Source organism: Corythoichthys intestinalis, chromosome 2 (genome assembly GCF_030265065.1).
Source record: "Corythoichthys intestinalis isolate RoL2023-P3 chromosome 2, ASM3026506v1, whole genome shotgun sequence".
Classification (NCBI taxonomy): domain Eukaryota; kingdom Metazoa; phylum Chordata; class Actinopteri; order Syngnathiformes; family Syngnathidae; genus Corythoichthys; species Corythoichthys intestinalis.
In genome coordinates, this window is record NC_080396.1 from 40854889 (window position 1) to 40882086 (window position 27198).

Genomic DNA, 27198 nt, shown 5'->3' on the forward strand with positions numbered 1-27198 from the left:
CCTGTTACGGAAGCCAAATAAATTAAGACGCCATTTAAAGACATTAGACCCCAATCTTATTGATAAGCCTCTTGGTTGTTTTTCAGCAAAAACGTGCCGAATATTGCCAACAATCGTCCCGCTTTGTCAGTGTTATATCAGTAAACCAGTGAGCACTGTTAGCATGCTCAGTGCAAAAAAAACCCATACCATTGAAAACTGGAGGTGATATTGTGAGCAGCGAGCAGCGAAAATAAAAACTGTCCTTCTGTCCAAAGACACTATTTTTTCTTCTATTCAGTTTTGTTGTTTTGGTCAAATTTTTTGGTATAATGTCCTCATGAGTTAATGTTTCTAATCAATTAGAATTTGTTATTATTTACTGATTTTATTTTTCAGTATCAAATGGTAAAAAATGTACCTTGAGTGTATTTTTACAGTTTGGTTGTGACTTTTTTTTTTTTTTAATTCAGGCAACATGATGCGCGTTGTCTTTTCTGTTACAAACAAAACAATGTTAATAAAGTTATACTTAATAAGTTGATCTCTGTTATTTTCTCTAATAGAAAAAAGGATACAATGTGAGGCAGAGGCGTACTTATAATAGTAATATTGTAGACAAATGATACTATTTACAGTGGCGGCAGAGTCTGGGGGGGCGCGAAACATTTACGTCTTCCTTGGGGGGGCGTAACAGGAAATAATTGAGAAGCACTGCCATAGAGTGACAATGTACTACTTAGTTGTACCACCACTGTGTTACATTCATATTACCCTCTTCCATCACAAGTCAAAAAATACAAAAATACTTATTTCGGGCCTAACATAAGTGGAACATCTGCCTCCCTGTGAGGCAGGCAGGCGAAGAGCAGTAAATGATTATGAAGACGAAAGCTCCAGACATAGTAAAAAGGGATCAATACCAGCACTAGTGCCTTCATGTTTGTGACTGCACAGACTACTTCCGCCACACACATCTTCTGCCAACCATCCAGGTGCCCTTACCCTGCAGACTTCGGTGCTTTAACACTACACCTCTGTAGTATGACAGTGACTGCGAAAGGGCGACAGAAATTTGGAGACTGCTGACTGCTGCAACAGATAACTTCAAAGCAGCTTATTTAACGCTCGCTAAATTTTTCATCATAGTCGCTAAATATCCTGGGGAAGTAGAGCTTTTGAAGTTGCTTCGGTAGCGGGATGTTTTTATGATTCTTTGTTTGACTCTAAAAATAAATGGGTGGGAAAAAAAAAAAAAAAAAAAGAGTTTACATTACTTACACCTGACATGGGTCCAAAGGTCACCATAATGAAACATTTATTAGTTGCATAGACATTTTTAATAATAGATATAGTATTAACTTCTATTTTTGTGGTCACAATTTCTAATTCGTCAAAGTCAGGAAAATCCAATCTTATCCAATTTTATCTCGAATCCAAACTGCGTTGGGAAAATAATATCCAATTGTTTATCATGAAAAGAAGATATGCCCATCTGATCTACGTACCACAGGTTACAAATTCTGCATGTCACAACGTGATACTCATAAGATCCTACTGATGCTGCACAAATGAAGTTGTGGTAAGTTATTGCTACCTTTTCAACCCTTTCTCTTGGGGTTCGGGGTACAGTTATAGCTGAGTAGAGTTGTATTGGTTGCTGCGTCGGTTCTGTTCTCAACATGGACAAACCGCAGCAGATCGCAAATGGTAGCGAGCCAAGACCACCATGGCAGGTGCTCTCAGTACATTGTCTCATTTCGCAGCCAAACGCAGTAGCTGTGTTCACATTTGTCCAAACGAATAGATGTTTGTTTCCGAACAAATGGTCAAAGCGAGACAGATGTAAAAGGATCCTCAATAGGCCTGCACAATCTTTTGGACATCGCCACCACAATGTGCGCATGCGCAATAGTCCCATCGTTGGACGTGCGATTGTTTTTTGTTTTTTTAATGTAAACTTTTGTTTTTCAACATAAAAGCAGCAATTGTGCAGTGACATGGCTTCCTGGATCCCTTTTATATACACCCGGGGTCCTCAATTAGCAGACCGCGGTCCATGACCGGACCACGGCACACCTCTCTGCGGACCCAGAGCAAATGGCACTTTTCAAAAAGAAAAAAAAAAACGAAAAAACGAAAAAAACGAAAAACATACTTTTTTTTAAAACATATATTATTTGTATGAATCGCCGATCTATCACTATGCGCTATTCTATCGCTAAATTCTGTTTAATTTCTAGTCAAATATCTTCCCTGTTCCCACTTCTGTTATCATCTCTATGACAACGATGCGCTGATTGGCTGAGAGAGCCTGCAAGCTGCTAGCTAGAGTGGACGGACCACAGCAGTGTGAAATGCGAGTCACCTTGCTATCTGTTTGTTTACATGCCACTAGTGGAATACCGAGTCTAACAAAATATCATGGTCAAAGTTGACCAAGAGAAGAACAGTGAACAACGAAAATCCCCGTTTCAATGAGGAATGGACTGACAAATATGTGTCCATTTTACCAACCGCAAGTACCAAACCTACGTGCTTAATATGCTTAAAGACAATTGCGCTGTTAATAGTGAAAATGTGAAATGCCATTATGTTAAAGAGCACAGCTCTTTTAAAGAGAAATTTCCTCTTAAATCAGAATTGGGACGGCAAGAAATTAACAGGTTGTAGCAGTCATTTGAAGAGTCAAGCAAGGTTATTGTTAAATGATTAAATCTATGACACATCAACAAATTGCAACGGAGTACTCACTCAGAATGTCATGGGTGTTGGGCAAACATGAGAAGCCGTTCTCTGATGGAGAAATTATAAAAAAGTGCATGACTGAAGTGATGGCAGCAATGTTCGAAGGAAAAGAAAAGGAGGGAATGACAAGAACAAACAAACAAATCTCACTCCCAGATTCATCAACCACAAGACGCACTGAAGTACTGGTTGATGATGTGCGTAAACAGCTTAGTGACTCCCAAATACCATTTCTCATTGAGCAGTGTTTTACAGTTAAAGTTACTGTCAATAATTATTTTGTTTGCACCTTAATGACAGAGCTTGTAATTTATGTTCTGTACATTTGAACATGTACTGTACTACCTGCACTAGGGATGCAACGATACAGTTAAGTCACGGTTCGGTACGATTTTCGATACGAGGGACACGATTTTCGATTCAATTTCATATATTTAATGCTCTGAAACAAAAAATACAAGTGTTATATTTTTTCTATGTTTTTTTATTTTGCTTACAAGCAAAAATAACATTGCCATCATATAAACATGCATTTTAGTGCATAATATTTATGTGCTTACTACTTACTGATCTGAAGTAATTTTGTATAAAAGTGCTGAGAACCATCTTTACTGTTTGTAAAGTGAGGCGGTGCAAACTGTTGACTGCTACAGCTCTCTTAGCAGCTAGGTTTACCACATGAGCAAAACATCCTATTTGTGGTCCGAGTCCATCTGTGTCACGTACTGAATTAACAATATTTGCAGCATTGTCTATAGTCACTGGTATGGATTGATTTGGCCTGCTTAACTTCCATTCAGTCATGGCGGTTTTTAATTGATCGATGTAGTATATGGACTACGAGTCCCATGATCACTCTGAGCTCACGTAGCCAATGGCATTGGATTGTTGGGATCTAACGTAGCACATCTAATTTTTCTATTTGATGATATCTAGTGTGTGTGAGCGCGAGTGTTGTCGGAGCATTAAAAAAGTTAACAAACGCCACAGAAGTCACGTCTGCTCATTACTGCACAACACCAGCATATGACAATCAACTTTCATAAACAGGACGAGTTTGAAGTACAGCGCTCTGAATTTGCCACTCATTCAGTGTCACTCAGAGTCCCGAGGTATCCAGCTGTCTGTTGTCAAAGCGAGGTTGTTCGTTGCAGCCTAGTTGATAACAATGTTTTGGCGGACTTCGTTGTAAATATTCGGGAAGACAGTCTTTGACAAATATGTACGAGAGGCAATAGCGTATCAGCAAACCCAAAATGCTGCCACACAGCGGATCTGTACGATGCTGAAGCCGCCTCCTCAAACTTCTGTCTTTCCTTACTAGCCATGATTATCGTGTCTGACCTCTGCCACAAAGAAATGCAGCATGCCTCGCTCCGCCCTCCACTCAGTTTGGGGGAGAAGAAGAGGAGGGAGGAGCTGTCTCAGAGTTTTTCAAGGCACAGCCCTCAGTTTTCAATGCACCCCAGGCATATTAGCGAGCACAGGCAAGATATAATTCGGAAAATACATTTTGGGAGCTTTTCATTTGCATCGAATATATTTGCGTATTGAATCGAAGAGGGCCTATCGAACGGTTCAATATAAAACCGAGTATTTTTGCATCCTTAACCTGCACGTTATTTTTTTTTGTCCAGTAGTGTTTTACAGCTACAAAATGTACTGTCTATAGTTATTGTTTGTACCTTAATGGCAGATCTTGTCAATTATTTAGTGTACATATGTAAACATTGTACTTGAATGTTTTTTTGCATTTTAATTTAAATCAAGAAAATGTTTTGTCAATTTATTTTTATTTAATCAGAATGTGCATTGTATGTGTTTGCTCAATAGAAAACCACATTTACCACCTTTGACCGGCCTTGTACTTGACAGACATTAATAAATGGACCCATGCTTGTATGAAAAAAAACAATTGTGGACCTTCAAGATTTGTATTTGAAGACCCCTAATATACACCAATCTTCATCATTCACAGATGAACCCCTTTAGCCTGGATTAATTCGGCATTTCCCGATCCCATATTTTCATCTGATTTTGAGAGTCTGACGATACAGAGTCCCGAGTCAATACCGATTTTTTTTTTTTTTTTTTTTTGACGCTCACACTGCCGAGAACAGCCTCTCACTTACGCAATGAATGAGTTGCCCTCAGTACACTTCAAACTATGTACCAAGCTTAGCGATGAGTAACACGTTTGTGCTTTTGATCATAGAGCTACCGAGGCATCTCTGGCCAGATCAAAGCTACAAACCTGTCAATCATCGTTAACTTTAAGTACCAAACGCCAGCAGCACTGGTGACTAAGAAAAAACAGTTTGGTTGCACTGCTTTTCAGGAGGGAAGGTGAGAGGCTGGACGACCATGAAGCAAAAAAACAATTACATTTTTAAAATTAAAAATCCTATCCTTTTCACCCGATTCTAATCCACTGAAAAATGGCTTCATGGGCCCAATTTCCGGACATGTGATCGGATCGGGACATCTCTCATGAATACATTGTGGTAATTGTGAGTCAACCAAATTCGCCGCAAACAGAGCTATTCAAGTCTGGGGAAAATTCTTCTAGTTTTAATATCGTAATTTATATCGCAAAACCCCCGAAAAAAAAAATCGCAATGTCAGTTTTTTCCAATATCGTTCAGCCCTAATCCTTAAGTATAGCTAAAACACAAACAATCAAAAAAAGTAAGCAAGAACAATAACAAACACTTCACCTTAACATTTATTAAAAATTACAGTACATTACAGATGATAAAGCAAGGTGAAAAATATGATGTCTTACCTCATGTAGGATGGTGGGTTTTTTGTTTGGTTGTATTTTTTTTTTTTTTTTTTAATGAATTAAGTGCGACTTTTCCCGAGAATGTTGGTTTAGTTCAGAATACCAAAAACTTAAGGCCCTTGAAAGAATGTTTTAATATAGTTTTGTGTTGTCATCACAGTAAAAAAATTGTAACTACAAAACAGAGATGGAGGGCGTGGAGACAGAGGAGGCTGGGGGTTGAGTAGTGGGCAAAAAGCAGTGCCAGAGGAAACAAGCGGCTGGCAGCAATTTGTATACCAGTCAAGCATGGTCCTCCCAGTCTCTCTTTCAAACAGGTTCAAATCGCTTTGGCCTAAATTGCAGTAGAGGCTGCAGCAATGCCCCTAACTCAGCTGGACCCGTTACCACAAAGAAAAGTCCACATGGTAAAGTGTGCCAGGGCCTGCTGATTTGGGCGAGGTAAGTCAGAACCTCTTAACATAACTGGTGTCCCCAGTTTGACATGCACATGTGCACATAAATGTTATACAAATGTGTGCACTCCCTCCCCTCTTTTTGTCTGCCCTTTCTCTCACTCTCTTGCTTGCTTGCTGAATGCCCTCCCAACCCTGCCAGCACTCCCTTTCCTCTCATCCAGATAAAATCCTTTCAGACACAAATTTCAATTATTCACCTCATCCAAATAATGCCATGTGACAAGAATTATCCCTACTGTAATAATCCACTTAACTGGGAAAGAGCAGCTCATCAAAAAGAGAAAGGAGAAAAGGGACTTCAAGTGAGGGCTGTAGTGTGTGTGCGCGCGCTGTTACTTGTCAACCAGTCTAAAATCCAAACCGGACTAACAGGAATTTATTCCCTTTCTGAGGAGTCTGTGTTGAAGTGCAGTGGGGATGATGAAATTGAAGTAAATTGAAAGAAGGCCTGAGAGAATGCTCCCATAATCAATAACCTCAGGATTAAATTAGCCTTGGCATGAAGGCATGATGTTGGAGGTGGGAGGGGATGTGAATGATGGTGAATGACATTGAGACTATCTGGTTAAAGAAACCACACCTAAACTGAATGCAATGTTAGGCCCATACATGAACATTTCATGTCCACATGTGATACGAACTGTATGTATACCTCGACGGCTTGGAATCAACTATTCGGTATTTCCATCATAATTGTCACAGGTTTTAATACACAAATCGTTTGCAGTCAATTAGAAATTGATCGAGGAATTTTCTCCGCTTCGAGGAATTGTTTATTTTTGCCAGCTCTAAGCATGATGTTTTGCCCGGAATACTTTTAATGCGCCACAACGCGCTGACGTCACACGCTTACAAGAAGAAGACAGATGCAGCGGATATATTTGATTTCAACCATTCATGAATATAGAGGCAATGACAAAGACACCAACGGAAGCGGAGAGAAAGTCACCAAGAAAAAGCATAAAATGTCAAAAGTGTGGGAGCATTTCAAGCTGGACACCAAAGCGAACACTGTTTCATGTATTCACTGTAAGACAGCGCTTGCATACACCACAGCACATCTGCAGCGCCATCAAAGGCACCCTGTTTACCCCGAGAGCGAAGGACCGATACCCGAGACAAGGTAAAAATTAAGTTAACGTAGCGCTAATAGATATAAGATTAACTTTACTGTACCCTGCTAATGTAATGTTAACCCTGCGGAGGGCTAGGTTTTCTATTAATTATGACTACTGTAGATGCGTGGCTTTCATACAGGCTTTATTTAATCTATAAAAACACGGCGCTGTAGAGTGATGAGGGTGTAAAATAAAAACATAATAAAGCTGTCAATTTTAGCTCAGCAGTTATTGATGGATATAACACCAAGTAGCACCTGTGCCTAATTTGCTTCAAAACAACAGGTATCATACATTTATTTTGAACACTTTAAAAACTCAAAATCCTATCAGCACTTATAATTTAGACTAAATTGAAATTTAACTTAAAAATAGCTTGATACAAATGGAAATTCAATTGAAGCACGTGGGGAAAACGTCTAATTTTTAAGTGATTTGTATAATCAAGCATACCGTAAGTTTTTTAAGTGAAAGCAGTGAATTTGTTGTTTTTCTAGTCACATCTGAGATGCAATTGTTGGCTGTTTTCAACAACAAAATAAAGACATTGTTGAAAAATGGTTAAAAATTAGGTGAAATGTCTTGTTTTGTCATGCTTATTTGAAAGTGCTCTTTACCCTAAAAATGTTTTATCAGATTACTCGATTAATCGATGGAATTTTTAGTAGAATACTCGATTACTAAAATTCGATAGCTGCAGCCCTAGAATGCGTGGATGTCTGCAAATTCAGGAGTTAATCCCTGGCGATGCTCTCACTTACCCTTTCACTTTTGCCTTCAGCAGGTGAAATGCAAACTCAGTTGGATTCAGGTCAGGGGATTGATTTGACCAATACAAACATTTTGCATTGCTTGAAAAAAAATGGTTGCTTTTACAGAATGCTTTGGGTCTTTGTCCATTTGTATTGTGAAGCATTGTCCAACGAGCACAATATGAGCAGATAATACTGCCTGAAAAACTAGATTCATATAGCTGTCAGCAGTCATAGTATAAATAAATACCTGGGAACCTGGTTGCATGGTCAGACATGCTGTACAGGTCCAAGCCATAACACAACCACCACCTTTGAATCATAAGGAGTTCCTTTCTTTTTCCACACTTTTCGCATTACACTGGTACTACCTGGTGTTTTGTCTATTCGTTCAGATACCGATTTTTAGTGACGTATTCCTTTTAAAAAATTAGTCACGTTTGTACTTAGCAATATCAAGAAGAACAAGAACTACTGTGAAACGCAGGACACATTGATCGTGGACACTTCGAAAAATACGTTGTGGTGAAACGTTTTAATTCAGTGCTAAGCAGGGGTCAGGAAAGGACTGGCCGGACAAAGCTTGCGGTGTGTTCTTTAAAGCATGTACATTGCTCATTTAGCATAAACCCCAAATTGAATCATGCTACAGCTATATTTTAACTAGATATTTATATACAAATGTAAAATAAAACCGGATTTTGCTCTGCCGTTCTTAAATGACTACTTAAATACTGTAGATGCTCTGAGGTGACACAGCCGTCTATGGATGACGTCTCCTCAGTCTTGCCATTCCCAACTAAGATTCATAAGATATTCATTCATTTTCCATGCCGCTTTCCTCACGAGGATCAGGGGGTGCTGGAGTCTATCCCAGCTAGCTCCGGGCAGTAGGCGGGGTGCACCCTCAATTGGTTGCCAGCCAATGAGACATAAAACCATTCACACATACACTAATACCTACGGACAATTTAGAGTGTACAATCACCCTATACCATGCATGTTTTTGGGATGTGGGAGCCTGGGATTGAACCCTTGATCTCAGAACTGTGAGCCGGACGTGCTAAATAATACAAATAACGGATAATAATTTGTTTCGGCTTTGTCCCTGGTTTAAGGGTAAAGGTTTTCATTTTAGTGCATCTCTTTTGTTACCTTCTATTAACGAGCACAGGCATGAGATCATCAATATTGGGCAAAGTCGTTGGCTGGGTGTGGATAAGAGATTTGTTTTCCGATATGCCCGCTGCATGCACCAACTATTGTAATTCTTTTTCTTTTTTTTTTTTTTTTTTTTTGGGGGGACCAAAAAAAAAAAAAAAAAACACCAGTGGTGAGGCAGGCAGCGCAAATAAAACCTAAAAAATTAGTAATAAAAAAAAAAGACTTAAAAAGTTTAAATACAGTATTATAAAAATCCTATTATTCATCAAAAATGAATTTTTACTCTTATCCAACTTTGGTCAAGGTCCCAGGCTCTGCTCCGTTAATTATCTGTTGGGTATTTAAATAGTTATACACACTGGAGAGAAGGCGCATGATTGAGAATCATGACATGCCGCATAATTAACAGTATTGCTCTTATCATTTATTAAAATATTCATCGCAACGTGTTTTCTTGATTACACGAGATTAAAATAAATAACTGATATGTCCTGGCTACTGTGTGCTTGCATTAAAGAGAGACCGTATACGGAATTTCTGCAAGAGAGACTAGTCCTAAGCCTTATTCGTAAAGTTGACGTTAATGAATGAAAAGGTGATTCCTTACCAGTGCCTCTCTGGGGGGAGCTGGTGCATCACTGCTGGCGGAAGGGGTAGCCTGAGAGAGTGAATAAAAAGTAGTATTACAGTGCCACCTGCTGGATTTTAGAACCAATGTATGTTTAACTCAACACAGAGGTCACGTGTCATGCAGTTGAACTAAAAGATTACAGGATGCCAATCATAAAAGTCTTTGTATTTTATTTTTAACCACAGATGGTTACTTGGCCTTAACAGTTATTCTATATTAATTAGCAAATTTGCACCTGACAGTATTGACTAGGCCCTTGTTCAACCAACTGTAATAAAATGATAAAAGTTATGTTTTAGCACAGTCGAGACCACGTTTTAAACTTTTCCTGTACCCTCAATATATGGTTAATTAGGAGGATATTGAAATTAATACAAACATACATTAAATAACTGTGTAACTTTGTTAAAAGTAAATATTTGGCATTTGTAATAATAAAAAGGACGCATAATATATCGACATCATTATATATACGTACATAAAACTTAAGTAAATTGTCATTATTGGTATTGAATAAAATTACATTTCAAATTTGTTGATATTGGTTAGTTGTCACATTTATACTTGTAAACGCATAATGACAGTCATTAAACATGGCATCAGGAGAATAATAATTCTAGGAGACCTAAAGAAAGAGAAGATATTGAATGAATGAATGAATGAATGAAATTAAACAACCAAAGCTTCACTTCATAGTTTGTGTAAATTAATGTTACAGATTGGGAATCAAATATTTTTTTCATTTCGTCAATTAAAAATCTTACAATTTTTTATGTGTCATAATATTTTGGTAATGGAGCCTTATCTACATGGTCTGGTGGAGAACATTAACATGTTTTCTACACGTCCATCTCAACAGTGAATTGTGAGAGATTTCTCTGCAATGAACAGAGTAAGACATGTGGTCAACTGTACAATATATAGGAATGTACAATACAAGTTAGAGATGCTTGAGTGTCTTCATTTCCTACTTTCCTAGATCAATTTTTTTTATTCCTGTGTAACTGAAGACAGACCTGAGGAACAGGCTGGAGGTGGACCATCTGGCAGCGTGCCTCACATTGACTATAAATGGACCACGTATTGCAGATTACCCTTAGGAAAAAGCACTTGAATTGTTGTTGTTGTTGTTTTTTTTTCGTTGTAAATACAGGCAACTTCAAAGAGTAGTTTCACTAAGCCAAACCTTTTACTTTTACTTGAGTAGATTTATGATGGAAAAAAACGCTACTCTTAATCCGCTACCTTTGGCTACACAAGTTGTTACATTTTTCCTCTTTGTTCTACATATTAAATTTTTTTTTTTGCCAGTGTTGCCAAGAGTAGCTCTACCAATTTCACCAATGAGAAGTCGCACCAATAATCACATGACTCCATAACACCAATCTGACGCGACCTTGCCGTTCTATGATCACGTCAGCCTGTTCAATCATGTAGTGTCTTTAAAGCACCGTAAAAAATGAAGTATTTGACATAGAGCGCTGCCCTAAACGTGACTCAAAACTGCGGATTTAAATCTCCCTCCCAGTTTTTATATGGCACCGATTGACCACGCAAAACCGGAGATGTGATGCTTTTAATTTCATGATCGTAACTATGAAGGAACTATTCACTATTCAAACTAGGAACTATTTTCTCCACTGGATGGCACTCATGCTTTTTGGACAAATAATGCTTCATTTCTTTCTTTTTTTTTTTTTTTTTTTTTTTTTGTATTTCTTTGGCTTAATGTGGTTGTGTAATGGGTTATTGTACAGTATCATTATAACAACAGTTCATGTACATAAGTTTGTGCTGTGAGAGAAAAAAATATCATTGTTTTTAAAATAAATCAAACAAAAATAAGCAGTTACTCACAATCTTACTCATTACTTGAGTATTCTTTTCACTCAAAACTTTTTCACTTGTACTTGAGTACATTTTTTGGATGACTAATTTTACTTTTACTTAATATTATTTTGAAGTAACGCTACCTTACTTGAGTAAAATTTTTGGCTATTCTACCCACTTATCAACTGAACTTCCATAGTTTCTGTTATGTCCTCATATTTATAAGTTCACTTGTATTTTTTATGTAGCCTTTTATTCTCAGTTGAAGCAAACATGCATTCACATTCTGATTAGTGTAAACAGAAGCCATTTTGTGTCATAGATATAAGCCCACTTATCTCAATCTCTTAAAGAGCACAAAGGTGTAACATGACCCCCCCTTAGTTTGCTCAAGTCTTTGATATTCAAATAAGGGGAAGTCACAGACAACCCCCAGACCTGTGGACCAATGGTTTGAATGATTAAAGTAAACGGCCACTAGATTGTAAAACGTGAGGTATAATTTGGAGTCAGATTCTGAAACTTGTGTTTATTTCTTGACTGCACCCTGAGACACTCGGTATTTGTGTGTCAACTCCGTTCTCATTAGAGTATACAGAACAGAAAGCGAATGTGTGGCGTTGTGGGTACAAGGTCGAGAGCCAACATTTCTACATTTAAAGGGGTCCACAGATAGAAGACATGCAGTTCTTAAAAGACAAATGTTAGTACAAGTTATAATAATTTGATACTAAAACCACTCTTAATGTTTTAGGTTCAATAATATTTGTAAAATTATTTTAACAAGCGGGTCGCCATTGTTGTTGACATCGCTGGGTGGTGACGTCACAGGGCCACGCTGCTGTACTTCACAGTGTCAAATGCCACTCTTTAATTATGAAATACGCCACAAGGCGTCAATGGCGAGTTTTAAATGAATTAGGGATCAAGCCAATGAGTGCGTTTTGTCCCTTGACTGACGCCGTAGTTTTCCTTTAATGCACAATGGGTTGTAAGGCAGAGAGAAAGGAGAGTGGATACAGGCGTTCAGATTCGTAGCTCGGACCGCCCCGTTTATTGGCATAGGCTTCAGCAAGTCCTTCACAACAAACATGAGCATCATATAGTGAAAATACAACAAAAATAATATTCATATCTCTCAAAAAAGAATGTTCACAAAAAGAAAACTGCTTCAATCTGTATTAATGAGGCCCTATTCTCTCTAGCGGTGCAACGGTTTGCGGTTCAAAGCCGAACCATACGGTTCGCCCTGTACGGTTCAATACGCCTTTATGAACCGCGCTTTTTCGGTTTTGCAATTAATGTATTCCGAACGCTTGTGGAATGAATTGATCGAGCTCTGTGCGCCTGTGTGTGACGTGAAGCACCGCTGTGGAGAAATTCCCGCCCCGCAAGTAAATCTCGGCTCGCTTACAAGCACCTGTGTAATAGAAGCCGAGTAACGCCCTCTCTCGCTTACGAGCGAAGTGAAAGTGAAACATGAAAGAAAACAAATAGCTATGGCGAGCGGAGGAGTGGAGAGACCAAATTTTGAGGAAGCACCGGCTTCTTTCAAATCTGCGGTGTGGCAACATTTTGGTTTCCCCGTGGACTACAATGCGGAGGGAGAGAAAATACTGAAAAAAAAAAAAATTGCAAGCATTGATCAGCGCTTGTTCCGCATGCTAATGGCAACACTTTTATAACATGACTCCGGCACCTCAGCCGGCATCACCCACAGATATCACTTTCTCAGGGTAGGACAACCCCGGAGATGACACCAGTGAAAACACACGACGGGCTTCGTTAATTTATTTGCAACGCTTGACCCGCGTTACATTGTTCCCTCACGGACATAATTCTCCAACAACGTAATCCCCGACATTTATGAAATGGAACGCAAAGCCATCGAAGATGATTTCGCTAAAGCACATAGTTTCGCCCTGACCACTGATAGTTGGACGTCCCGTGCTACAGAGTGCTACTACCAAACTGTGACGGTCCACTATAATTCATACCTGTCAAGTTGTACGGTCTCGTCGTAATTTGTACAAGTGAGCACTCATTTTTAAATGTGTACGCCGTACGTTACGTTCAAAATCTGCACGTTTTTCGTGCATTAAGTTTTTTTTTTCATCCGTTCGGATTTGGTCACCGTTTCTGCAATGAGACAATGTTCGTTAATACGTTGGTTGAATGACGCGAGAAAAGTCAGAGACACGGAGAGGGAAGAGTGTGTGTTGAGACGCTGTAGCAAACACAATGCTAGGCTAGGTGGCTCCAATACTTCCTGACTTAGCCGACAGCATACAATCTACGCCTAGATATCTCATGCATATAGAACTACATGCGAAATGACAGACTCGGTAGCGTTAGTAAACAGCCGCCATTTTAGAGCAGTAAACTTCTCAGAAAGGCTCTGTTGTAGTAAACCTTACGAGTGAACCTACGCAACCTTTTATCTAAAATACTCCTAAATCGGCAAAATCTTGACTTGAGTCTATCTTTAAAGGATGAAACAGTTTAAAATTTTCACATGTCGAAAGTAGACAGAAGGGAACTAATGCAAAAACGGGAGCAATTTTATCAATTTTAACGGTTGATTCACAACATTAAATGACCTCCAAACATAGCAAAGGTTACTATGTTTTTGGGTGTGTGTTTTTTTTTTAATGAAAAAAAAAAAAAAAAAACATAAAAAGGTATCACCAGTTATTTTGCCAAGTAACTTTTTTACTACTGTGTATTTCAGTAGTCAGTCACTACACTAGCCAAAGAGCTAAGAGGCATTTTAACAGTCGAAAATGTTTACATTTTAAGTGTTTATTTCATTTTTTTAAAAAGCAAAATAAAGGCAGTGTAAAAAAAAAAAAAAAAAATGCAAAACGCAAACCGAAACCGTGATCCCAAAACCGAGGTTCAAACCGAACCGTGGGCTAACTGAACCGTTGCACCCCTAATTCTCACACAGTCAACCAATAATGCAAAGAGAACTGGCATTCGCAAATTCACAATCATAATAAATATGCATAATACACATAAAAGTTACTGAGTTCGGTCAAATTCAATTTAAACATTTTAGCAACTCGTTCAGCTTAACAAATACAATGGATGGTAATATTTAGTCACAATATACAAACTATGATGCTGGGAGCCATTACCAGAACTCTTTTTTGTTGTGACTGACTCTACTACGGCGTCAGTCGAGGTAGTAGAGTCAATCAAGGGACAAAACACACTCATTGTCTGGAGCTCTTATTGATTTAAAACTCACCAATGGCATCTTGTGGTGTCTTTAAATCACTAACTTACGTAGTTAAAGAGTGACACTGTGAAGTATGGCAGCGTGGCAATGTGACGTCACCGCCGTGGGATGTCAACAACAATGGCGAGCTATTAGTTTATTATTTAAAATTTTACAAATTTTATTAAAAGAAAAACATTAAGAGGGGTTTTAATATCAAATTATTGTAATTCGTACTAACATTTATCTTTTAAGAACTACATATATTTCTATCCAAGGTACCCTTCAAAGTTCTGACCCATGTTTTGACATGAGTAACTCCAATCAGTGTTGAAGCTGAAAAGTGCAACAGAACGTAGGCTGAACTCAAGCTTCTTGTGCTGGCTATATATATCTGGGTCTTTGAAAAAGACCAAGATGGTGTTGTTCTGCAACTTTATCGTACTTATTATCTGGGTCTTTTTTAAAAGTGTTATTGTTTTTTTTTTTTTAATTTTTTAATGGGATTTCTTCGGCGCGCTGCACAGCCTGAACCGTTTGATCGATCGACATCGGTCAGATATTGAAATGACCTGAATTTTAACGCGACGCAGGGAATTTTTCGAACGACCCCGAAAAAATTTCCGTTCGCCCGTAAACGATGATTTTTCACAGATTTTTCGGAAAAAACAAACAAACAAAAAAAGCACATTTTCAAATGTATCTAGTCCTACAATTTTTGAGAAGTACAACAGAACGTAGACTGAACTCAAGCTTTTTGTTCTGGCTATATTTATCTGGGTCTTTGAAAAAGACCAAGATAGTGTTGTTCTGCAACTTTAGTCTTCATATTAAACATGTTATTCTTCGCCTTTTCGCGCGACGCAGGGAATTTTTCAAACAGCCCCGAAAAATGTTCGCCATTTACTTTCTTTAATGGCATTGACGGGCACCTTTGTCAATTCTATTGATGCCGACGTATTTGTATTCCATTGACGCCTATGTAACTCGATGCCATTGATGGCCATGGACGTCCAAAATTTTTTCCATTCATTTTCAATGGCGAAAAAAAAACAATGTCCCCAAATCAATAGGAAATGACCAGATATCAATAGGACGTGTCCCCCAAACTTCCCCGATTCCATTGACGCTTATGGAGGGTGCTGCCATTGACTGCCATGGACGTCCAAATTTCCCATTCATTTCTAATGGCATTTACTTTGTTTAGTGCCAGTTACAAGCATGTTTGTCCATTCTATTGATGCCAATGTAAGTCGATGCCATTGACGGCCATGGACATCCAAATTTTTCCCGTTTATTTTCAAAGGCAAAAAACAAAAATATCCCCAAATTAACAGGAAATGACTAGATATCAATAGGATGTGTGCCCCAAGCGTCACTGATTGCATTGACGCTTATGGAGGGTGCTGCCATTGACGTCCAAATTTCCCATTCATTTCTAATAGGCTGTATTGGCTGAGCGAAAATTGTGTTGGTTCGTTCCACTAAAGTGGATCTACATAACCTCTGCATTGTAATTTACATACGTTGCTAATTAGTACCAAAAAAAAAGTTCTACTCACGGTTTCCAGTCATTTTTTTAGTAATTAGCGTTTTTGCGTCGGTCTTTTTTTCCCCCGTGGCGCAGTGATATTGATACGGCGGAGTCGTATCGTCAGTGTGTGAAGCCATTTTAGGTCACGTGCACCAATAGGAGACGAGGATTGTTGCTATGGGTTTGAAAAACAAACAACATGGCGGCGACCATGTCAAACTACGACACGAGCGAAGATGAACAAAAGATAAGAAAACCGCATTCGAAATTTAGTCAAAAGGTATCGAAACGATGCTATATGCATCTCTCAACTGTCCAAGGGCAAAAAAGGGCAGGAATTTGGAAAAAAAACGTGCAGAGCTGCGTGGTTGCGTCAGACAATGGCTTTCTCCCCAGGCTTCGTCGAAGGATATTGCTGAAAATGCGTCGACTGGAATTTTTAACGACATTCACTACAGGTAAGCCACACGCACACCTTTGCTACAAGGTTAATTGTTATTAACCTATGCTCACAAAAATCTTATTTAAACTAGTGTTGTAACGATACCATTTTTTAGCCCAGATATCAATACCACTTTGTTATAAAAAGTACGTACAGTGTATAGAAAGTGAATCCAGTAGAACTTTTTATTGCATACCTGTTATGGGTGACAATGGTTAAATAAACCTTTTGGCTCAAGAACATCAAGCTGTAGTCAATAAAAGTCCTGATACTGACGTGGCAGTGATTGCTGTAAGTCTGCAGATAGATTTACAGTGTAAATTGCATTTTTTCACAGGAGGAGGCAACAGAACGAGGACTGACGTCTCTGAGGTCTCTGCAGCTCCTGGCACTAGTGTGTGTTTAGCACTCATTGGCATCCATACATTCACAGGTTGTGACTCTGCTTGTGCCTTTCATGGCAAAGGGGGAAAAAAATTCTTTTGTTTGGCCAGTTATATGCCAAAAATGATGCCAAATGCAGATCTTTCTGTATGGCCTCGTCAATCTTGCCAGAACATTCTATTCCCCCAAAAACTGATGCTCTGTACCAACATTGCAGGACAGCAAACTATCAAGCAGCAATTATGAAACGTTGTCTGACAGGTAAAATGTGTGCCCCTTCACCCATTGGGAATGGGTGGGACATTGAGGATGGGCAGTTGGCAGTGACATGGATGACTAAAAATCCTGCCCCTGATACTGTTTTGCAAGTAGTCAACTGTAGTTGAAAGGCAACCAATTGTGACACGGGAAGATGTTCCTATATGTCTGCAAAACTTTCTTGTACTGATTTATATCGGTGCCAAGCATGTGAGAATGTTTCCAAAGAAACAGAAGACACTTGGATGGGCTGATTACTTTGATGAAAGCGATTTTGAGGAGTAATGTTGTCATGTACCGTTTTACTATTTTTTATTTCTATATATATATATTTTTAATTCGTTTTTCAATATTTGTATGTGTATTTTTATAGTATGAGACACTTCCATGTTTAAATAAATGTTGTGTACCAACAGTACCATACTTGAATGATTCCAACCTTTTGTGTATATACAGTGTGATTAATAAAGGCTGTGCCAAAATCATAATGCCAAGTCAAAACAAAAAACATTTAAAAAAAAACTCTACCTTGGACAGATGTAGGAAGTAACTATGTTCAATTTCATGTTTTCATAGTATTCAAATATGGCCATCACCAGCAGCATGGACAACATCCAAGCTGACATGAGAATTCCTCCCTCCCGCGTTGATATAGTCTGTTATTCGATCTTTCATGTCATCAATATTTGCTGGAAGTGGTGGAACATACACTTAGTGTATAACATACGTTATGTGCCATACAGATGGATAATGAACTTTGTCTTTAACATACCAACACATCCAGCAAGTACTGATGATGTGAAATATCGAACAACAGTTGCAATCAAGACAATAACTGCGACATGCACAAGTTTGAGAGGAATTCTCATCGTGGCTTGATTTTGTCCGTGCTGCTGGGTGTGCTCACATTTGAGCATTTGTGAAACATGAAATAAAACTTGGAAGTTATCTTCAACACGTGTCCATCACTTCTTTTGTGATGTCTTTTATTTTTTAAGTATCACCTTATGATTTTGGCACATTATTTTTTGATCACCCTATAATTTTTTGTCTTATTCCATTTTTGCCATGATTCACATTTAGGAGGGTGTGGTAGCAATTCGGTTGATTTTCAGCCATTTATGATCATGGTGTGCATTTTTTATTTTATATATTTCATTGCATAGTAGGTTGTGATATTTTTCATATATGATACATAAGCCTTTAGCTTAATTCAATATATATTTCATTGTGCTGGGTGCAAATCATTAACGTTGAAGTGTTTCCTTCAAGAAATTAGCTACATTTGCATTTGATTTCATTTCATTTGATTTCATTTACATGAATTCACCTATGTGTATACTAAGGCTTCAAATGTTTGGTAGATGTGTTTATGGCATTTGATAAAGATTTTGTGTTGCCAGAATTAATATAACACTTAAAACAAGAAAAACAGCAACACTAGATCTGTATTTTTGTGTATTCACATCAAGATACATTTTTGGCTGGTGACTAAGTTAGAAGGGTATTGGCTTAGAAAAAATGCATTGAACGCATAGATCCAGCGTAGTGGAATGAAATCCATTTTCTAAGCACTTTTTCCATGGTCCCAATAAAGCCATATTTCCACAAGCTTGTCCATTCACAGCAGATCCTGGTCAACTCTAATCTTTTAATGGACGACGGTCCCACAGAAGAAGTTGTAGCTGTCAGTGAAGGGTGTTTCAGTTCTGAAAAACACGCACACACACACACATAAACCATGTGTGAACTGTTTCATCCATATCATATTTACATAATCTTCCAATCCAAATTATCTAGGCTTGTCTATTCTGCCATTTTTTCCTGAATAATATTATCAAATAGGTCTTTGGAACTACAGTTAAACAAACTAAATACTATGAAAAACCTATGTTATTTGTCAATCTAAACTTTTTGCTCAAAGTTAACAATCTAACATCATAATAATGACCGCTACAGCCCAGAACTCACATTGCAAGTCTTAACTTCATATGTGATCTGACCAGAAGCCCCCCAACTCCCATAGTTATTCACAAAAAAAGGCGTGTGTGTTGCTTACCTTGAGTCAATGTCGTTAAAAATCCCAGTCGATGCATTTTCAGCAAGATCCTTCGACGGAGCCTGGAGAGAAAGCCATTGTCTGACGTAGCCACGAAGGCTTAGCAAGTTGCATGCCGTTTCGGCCAAATTCCTGCCCTTTTTCGCCCTTGGACAGATGAGAGATGCATATAGCATCGTTTCCATGCCTTTTGACTACGTTTCGAATGCGGTTTTCTTATCTTTTGTTCATCTTCGCTCGTGTCGTAGCTTGACACGGTCGCCGCCATGTTGTTTGTTTTCCAAACCCATAGCAACAGTCCTCGTCTCCTATTGGTGCACGTGACCTAAAATGGCTTCACACACTGACGATACGACTCCGCCGTATCAATATCACTGCGCCACGGGGGAAAAAAGACCGACACAAAAACGCTAATTACTAAAAAATGACTGGAAACCGTGAGTAGAACTTTTTTTTTGGTACTAGTTGGCAACGTATGCATATTATAATGCAGCGGTCATGTAGATCCATTTCAGTGGAACGAAATCTATTTTCTAAGCACTTTTTCCATGGTGCCAATACAGCCTATAATAGCATTTACTTTGTTTAATGCCATTGTCGGGCATGTTTGTCCATTCTATTGATGCCGATACACTTGGATTCCATTGATGCCTATGTAAGTCGATGCCATTGACGGCCATGGACATCCAAATTTTTCCCATTTATTTTCAATGGCAAAAAACAAAAATATCCCCAAATTAACAGGAAATGACTAGATATCAACAGGACGTGTCCCCCAAGCGTCCCCGATTCCATTGACGCTTTTATGGAGGGTGCTTCCATTGATGGCCATGGACGTCCAAATTTCCCATTCATTTCTAATGGCATTTACTTTGTTTAATGCCATTATCGGGCATGTTTGTCCATTCTATTGATGCCGATACACTTGGATTCCATTGAGGCCTATGTAAGTCGATGCCATTGACGGCCATGGACGTCCAAATTTTTTCCCATTCATTTTCAATGGCAAAAAATAAAAAAATACCCAAATCAACAGGAAATGACCAGATATCAATAGGACGTGTCCCCCAAATGTCCACGATTCCATTGACGCTTATGGAGGGTGCTGCCATTGACGCCCATGGACGTCCAAATTTCTCATTCATTTCTAATGGCATTCACTTTGTTTAATGCCATTGACAGGCATGTTGGTCCATTCTGTTGATAGCCCTGGTCGGGGCTAAGATCTCTATCTCCACACAGCAAAGACCTAGAGTAATTTCTCCAGAAATTGCAGTTTCTAGTCAATAATACTCTTTTTTCATAATTTGCTGCGGGCTAATAAAAGCTGCACCACAGTTGGCCCGCTGGTCTTAGTTTAGACACCAGCTGCTCGAACTCAAAATGATCAAACATTTAACAAAAACATTACTAGAATACCAAAATGTCCGGTTCCTGCTTTGCATTTCCAGGATCTAGGAGCGAAGAACGTTGCCATTAAGAGACATAAGATGAACCCCAAATGTCACAGGCTCACAATTGAGTCTTTAATTCAAAATTGGTATGAAGAACCAGAACATAAAGGCTTATCCTGGTCCATGTTGCATCGAAAATGTCAACCGTATGGATCTTGTGGTGGTAAGAAAGTTAGTCATCCTTGCTATCTTGACGGAGTGAACTTCTTCAACCGCACATATGCACACACAGTCCATGACGTACGGTTTTGAAAGTAAGCAAATAACACGTCATCTCGCGTGATGCCAATTACAGGTTTAAAACAACACTTAAGAGTGGAAAGTACGTCAATTCGGTCAGCAGGTCAACTTCTAAAGGCATTCGAAAGCTTCCGAGCATTGCTAACTAGCTTATATGCTAACAATCTCCGCATGAAAACAGTCAGATAAAAGCAATGTGATTGACATTTAAAGAACAATAGTACACTACGTGTATGGATATTAATAGGCAAGTGACATGATTTGATAAATATTGACCTGTGCTGTTTGATCATTCTGGTTCGTGGATGCCATCTTCCTGACTGTCAACACAGAAGACTGATCGATGTTTGATTGCTTTGGCCTGAGCTCAAAGTGCACATATTGAGTCGTTTGATGGCGCTTTATCAACCAACCGAAACATTAAATTATAGTTAAATATCAAAGAAATGTAACATATTTAATCACTTTTCGCTCTTTTGGTCATAGTTTCTGAAGTTTGGGGTAAAAATAGATCTGTTCACGACATTCTGTAGTAGGCGCAAGCGAAAGCACTACATATCCCATAGTTCTTAAAGTCAACGCAGTTCCCGTTTTCGAAACTGCCAAGCAAAGTGTCTCCTGTTGTCTGAATTGTAATTGTTAGACGTTTTTGCACATAATGGCGGATCGGAAGCCGTGCAAGGTTTGCAACTTTACACGTCAGAAGTCATATGGCTTGGTGGTTCCCTCGCTTGAAGAGCTGAAGATTAAAGGTGAGATGATAAACATTTTTGACACAACTTTATTACGCATGGCTTGATGAAATAATAAATGTAATCTGTACACAAAACAACTTATATGAATGAAGCTATGATGCTGATTGATCTATTTGATGAACCCCTACTACGAATAGGTACATAAAGGTAATTAATCTTTTATTGAATTGTTACTAAATAGTCGTCTCAGGTAATGCTATAGTGCTATTGAAGTTAATCTCACACTAACAGAAACTGGCATTTTTCGTCGAGCAACATTTCTGACGTGCTGAAACTCGCATGAGCTGAGGTGAAATGAGTTGAGAACTACCGCCCTCCTCCAGTCTGCTCATTCCTTAGATGCTAGTCAACACCAGGCGTTGGCCAAAAGCTTTGATTTGCTGAAATGCACAACCTACACATTCTGGGTGTCAAGCAGTGATGTCGGTTGCTTTTTACCAATTTTTCTCTCTTTGCTACCTCAACATAAAAATGACAACAGAAAAATGTCATCGCATGTAATTGACTTTCCACTAATTGAATTTAAAGGGGTAGATCAGAATTTTTTACATAAGGCTTAATATTCGAGTCGATGGAGTTGTTTTCAACCACCGTTAACTCAAGCTAGCTTAGCCTACTCAGGAGCCCTGAAACTAACTGACAAACTGCATGGAATCTGTTGAAATCAACTCCACCAACTAAATAAACCCCCGCGTAATGTCAAAAATTTTAAACTTCGGGTTAGGTTTTAGGGGTTAACACGTATCAGTGCCGATGTAAAACTATGCAAATTGACTGCACATTAATCAACAACACACAAATGAATTAAACAGTGCAATAAACATAATGGTGTTGGAGGGCGCGAATGCGCGCGCACAATCCGAAAGTACACCATACACGCCGTCAATTTGGCCACAAACGTGGCACAAACTAAGCACGTTACACTCAATCGGACTTGCAACACATCCCTAAGATGCTAAAGGAACACGTCACCTCAGGGCATAAATGTGCAACACGAATATGATGCAAAAAATGCTTGCCGACTTGGAGCGATGACTACCCGCCATTGCAACAGCAAAGTTATGAAACGGCCGCATGTGTAGCAGGAACCTGTAGCTGGAACCCTCCAGAATGAAGGAAAAATACGTTCATTTATGGACGCACACAGATCAACATTCCCTCGCACATCTCAACAGGTGGCTGCACTCGGCTCGAATGCGCACCCACACCGGCACACGGCTTTCTCAGTCCCTAAACACTTAGCGCGTGTGATTTAAGACCAAAACAGGAAGTAATGTTGAGCGGTTACCACGGAAATAAACCCATAATGACAAAATGGGAAACTTTCTAACATTTTCTATTTGAAATGCTCTTCGTACTTGACTACAATATTCGTCATTCTACATACATGATGAGGCAATAGCAAAATAGTAATGCACAGACACAAAGGAAACGAACTACTAATCAGATTACTGGATTGGAAAAATGAACGCATTAGATTGCTCGTTACTGAAAGAGAGTAATTATATAACAGTTAGTAATGCGTTACTGACAACACTGGTGTCAAGCTACTCCTTTTGTAAAGTAACAGACTTGTGCTGGTCAAAGCATCCATCACTAAATAAATGGGTTTACTTGAAAGTGAGTTAGACCCGACGGAACCTTTCCTAGCTGACTTTGATCAAGAGGTGACTCTAAACTGGTTGCCATTCACATCACATCATTCACATCTTGAAGTCTTCAATAAACCTGCATGTACTGTACATGTATGTGGGAAACCACACAGAAAAAGAGGGAAAACATGAACACTGAAAACAGAAGGGCCCAGAACATTAAATGCCACTGTCTGTCCACATCTTGAATAAAATTACAGTTGCATTTTTGTGCTGAATTGATCCTTTTTTTTTTTTTTTTTTTTTGTAAAATTGTAAAACTTTCGGAATTGCAGGAAGTGAGTTTCTTGGTTTCACAACACATGACCCAGTCACGGTGGTATTAGAAGACGATGGAACAATAGTCAAGGATGAGGCCTACTTTTGGTGTTTACCTTTAAACACAAAGTTTATGCTGCTGCATGAAAAGGAGACATGGTCGCCGCTTCGCAGGGGTGAGCTGCTTTTCCTTCCATAAAATATGTTTATTTATATGTGGGGTGGGGTTCTAACTCGGAAGTTTTGACTGGCGGCATGTGCTCCTCTATGCTTTCTATTGTAGTTGATGGTGGCACAGCATGGATGGCGAGGGATTCTATGATGCTTGAGAGCGATGTTGTGGATGCCGCTCTTGTTGCTGCTCCATGGTTGGACTTGGCCTTGCAGCTGAAGCAGGACCTGGCCAGTGTCATCCTCATGTCTGAGGAAGACTTACAGGTGGGACACAATTAGTCCAGTTTGTCACTCTATGTATTTTTAGAGAGGGAGGAGAGGGAATAAAATTGTTCATTTTGCAGTATCCGTAAAAGCCACTACAAACAGTGCCTTCCATTATTTGTCATCTAAATGAGTACTTTGTGTAGAATCAGTGTCACATGTTGTTCCAGAGCTTAGTGGACGTCCCATGCCCTGAGCTAGCTTCTGCTCTCGGCTTCCCAGAAAAAAAGACTGCAAATCTTCAAGACACTTTTCAGAGGGTCTTGGACCGTCGGGAGGAGGAGAGGCAATCCAAAGAGTTGCTGCAGCTATTCCTCAAAACAGTGGAGAAAGAAGAAGGACAGCCACAGGAGGAGGCCGGTCAGGCCAGTAAGGAAGGTATGTTGAAGAAATGCACATTTGAAAAGTGAATAACTCTTTGCAGTCACAACTGGACAACGTGATGTAGTGGTTAGCATGCCTACCTCACAGCTGTGGGTATGAGGTCTTCTGTCGGTCATGCCTGGTCTTGTATGGGTTTTCCAGTTGTACTCTGGGTAAATCCCAGACCGGCAATTTGTTCTTACATTGTACTTTCATAACCGGTATTCTCACTGTATTTTTCTGTTTTTCCCAGATATTGACAGTGTGCCTTGTAATCCAATAAGATTTAATATGAATTCCTGGTTGTGCTTAATGACTTCGAACCTATTTTGTTTGAGCATATCTGTATTATACTGCTTCAGTGAAAGTGCTAAAGACACATCATTCATCAAACCCATAAATACAACCATAAAACAAAGAATTAATACATGAAACAGTAATTGTAATGTTAAAAGATAAATAACAAATAGACTGATGTACCCTTTATAATAAGGTGTGTCTTATGTACGAAAATAAACTCCTTGATGATGCGATTTATAATCTTTTGAACTTTATCGTCCGAAAAATACGCTATTATAATGACTATTAACATCAATGCTGCTCTATTGTTAGAGAAGTCACACTTATACCGATCGCCACTAGGTGGAACTATTGGCACAGTTGACTTGTTTGAGCCCCGTGAAGCTGATCAAGCTAATAAACCTCAGAGAATAACACTTTCTTTCCTTTCTTTATGTAGCAGTGGATGTAAGTGTGGATGTGCCTGATGGGATGGAGGTTGATCAAGCATCTGGATTCATTTCCAGGACTTTAATGGTTCTGAAAGGCAAAACAAGTCCAGAAACCAGACTCTCAACTGAAGATCTTCAGGTAATACACACGTCTTTAAAATTTCTTTTCATTGTATTGGTCCAAATGCAAGCAACTTAACTTTTTTATTGAGAGTGTGGTTGTAAAGGGATGTTGAGTTGTGTACAAAATGACATGTTTTAAAGTAGCAAAAAATGTACAGTGCACTCTCAGTGAATGTTGTGGAATCTGGTTGAGGTTGAAAAAACACTCTTGGGGGTGTAATTTAATTCAAATAATCCTTTTTATAGCCAAATTGCCAACATCTATCAAAAAAAAAAATAATTTCAGTCAATGTGTGATCTCACTCACTCACTCACTCACTCACTCACTCACTCACTCACTCACTCACTCACTCACTCACTCACTCACTCACTCACTCACTCACTATGGAAGCCCAAAAATAAATTACTTCTACACTGCTGTTACTTCTGTTCGTACCACCCACTAACAGTACTCAATTCCAATTTACAATATAAATATTTGACTTGTGAATTAATTCTGATTTATCAGATTTGCTAACTTGATACAATGCAGTAAAATTAGTTAAAACTTTCTGTTCAGATGGTAGTGGCCAAAGGGGTGGAAGTAATGCAGCAGGTGCTCGGCTGGGACAAAGTTAGGACATCAACGCTGCTTCAAGACTGCGAGTCCGAGCTAAACCGGCGTCTTCAGCAGGTCCAGGCCGTGCAGTCGATGAGGGGCAACACGCCGCAGGGGGACAGCAACCAGTCAGCTAATGAAAAGAAGGGAGACGAAAGTGAAGGAACGTTGCCTTAAAGGGGGAAGTAGTCTATTGGCTCAGCTGTGCACAGACTCTCAACAGTTTACGCTGACCGCCTAAGGGCCAGCAAAATGACTTCGCACTGGGGTACTGGTACTATCGTTACAGCTGGATTTAAAATAAATGCCAACAAGTTTGATGTGTGTAGTATTTGGTGCAACTTTAAAACCACTTATAAATGTTTTTGCCTCAAGTAAAAATGGACAGATTTTTACAAGACGTGTTTTTATCCAACGTCTGATAATACCACGTGACAGATAAGATGCTATGGGAAAAAAACATGACAAAGGCCCCTGTGAAATTTAATGTGTTGCCATCTTCTGACATTAGAGGTTACATTATTCACTGTGGAGTGTGGCTTGTTATTCTAAATGTAAAGAACATGAGCTTAGTGTTTCAGATACAGATTAGGTGTCTGTGTTGTATTTCCTAATTGCTGATTGAGGCCAGTAATCTTTAGATATTAAGTATTTGTTTAAAGCTCATCTGTTTATTTTCCTATTTATTCAGAGAAGTCAGTTACAACTATCCATCCATCCATTACATGAGCAACAGGTGAACATGAAAATTTCATACTGGAAGGCCTAATCAGAGATATAAACCAGTAATTTTAGCTGTATGTGCAACACTGTACTGGCTGATATTGATCAACTTCTGAAATAACTATTTTGGGGTTTAGCTGTAATGTAGAGACATAGACATCATTACTAGGTTATGAAGTCTATGGTAGAGAGAAGATTTGTAATGGGTGCTTGGGCGGGTGTGGTCACTCCTGTGTATCCTGTGTTTTGTCCTTTTTCTCATCAAATTTCACTGTGTAAATTGGTATGGCTGACTGACAGAATGATAGAAACGCAGCCCAAGTTCTGGCTGTGAGCAACAACATTGCCAAGATTTGTAGTATGCAAATTATTTTGTGTAAAGCCTGACCTTGCTTGAGATGGTGTTAAAGTCGAGTGCACAGACTAATTTATCATTTTCCTAATAAAGACTTCGACACGATAAGATGTTCTTCATTTCATACATGCAAGCTTCAGTGC

The 27198-nt window shown here is 38.9% G+C and overlaps 2 protein-coding genes across 3 annotated transcripts in view; one reads left to right on the plus strand and one right to left on the minus strand.

The window, feature by feature from the left end:
• pex14 (peroxisomal biogenesis factor 14) overlaps positions 1 to 21538 on the minus strand; it is a 101692-nt gene extending 80154 nt beyond the window's left edge. Inside the window, exons 1-2 of one of the 2 annotated variants that reach the window (XM_057817855.1) lie at positions 21336 to 21538; positions 9612 to 9662 (exon numbers count right to left, since the gene is read on the minus strand). In XM_057817855.1, coding sequence (XP_057673838.1) covers positions 9612 to 9662; positions 21336 to 21371 — 87 coding nt within the window. In that variant the 5' untranslated portion in view covers positions 21372 to 21538. The remainder of the gene's footprint in view (positions 1 to 9611; positions 9663 to 21335) is intronic. The other variant, XM_057817847.1, reaches the window with a different exon arrangement.
• Positions 21170 to 27198, plus strand: dffa (DNA fragmentation factor, alpha polypeptide). The gene is made up of 6 exons (XM_057817865.1): positions 21170 to 21811; positions 23742 to 23900; positions 24008 to 24162; positions 24333 to 24540; positions 25265 to 25395; positions 25939 to 27198. Exons 1-6 carry the CDS (start codon positions 21718 to 21720, stop codon positions 26152 to 26154), a joined length of 963 nt encoding a protein of 320 aa, XP_057673848.1. The 5' UTR covers positions 21170 to 21717; the 3' UTR covers positions 26155 to 27198.

Coding starts and splice junctions, on each gene's coding strand:
- dffa (XM_057817865.1), top strand. CDS start 21,718: ATGGCGGATCGGAAGCCGTGCAAGGTTTGCAACTTTACACGTCAGAAG. Junction 23,901..24,007: donor ATGGTCGCCGCTTCGCAGGG/GTGAGCTGCTTT, acceptor TTTCTATTGTAG/TTGATGGTGGCACAGCATGG. Junction 24,541..25,264: donor CGGTCAGGCCAGTAAGGAAG/GTATGTTGAAGA, acceptor TTCTTTATGTAG/CAGTGGATGTAAGTGTGGAT.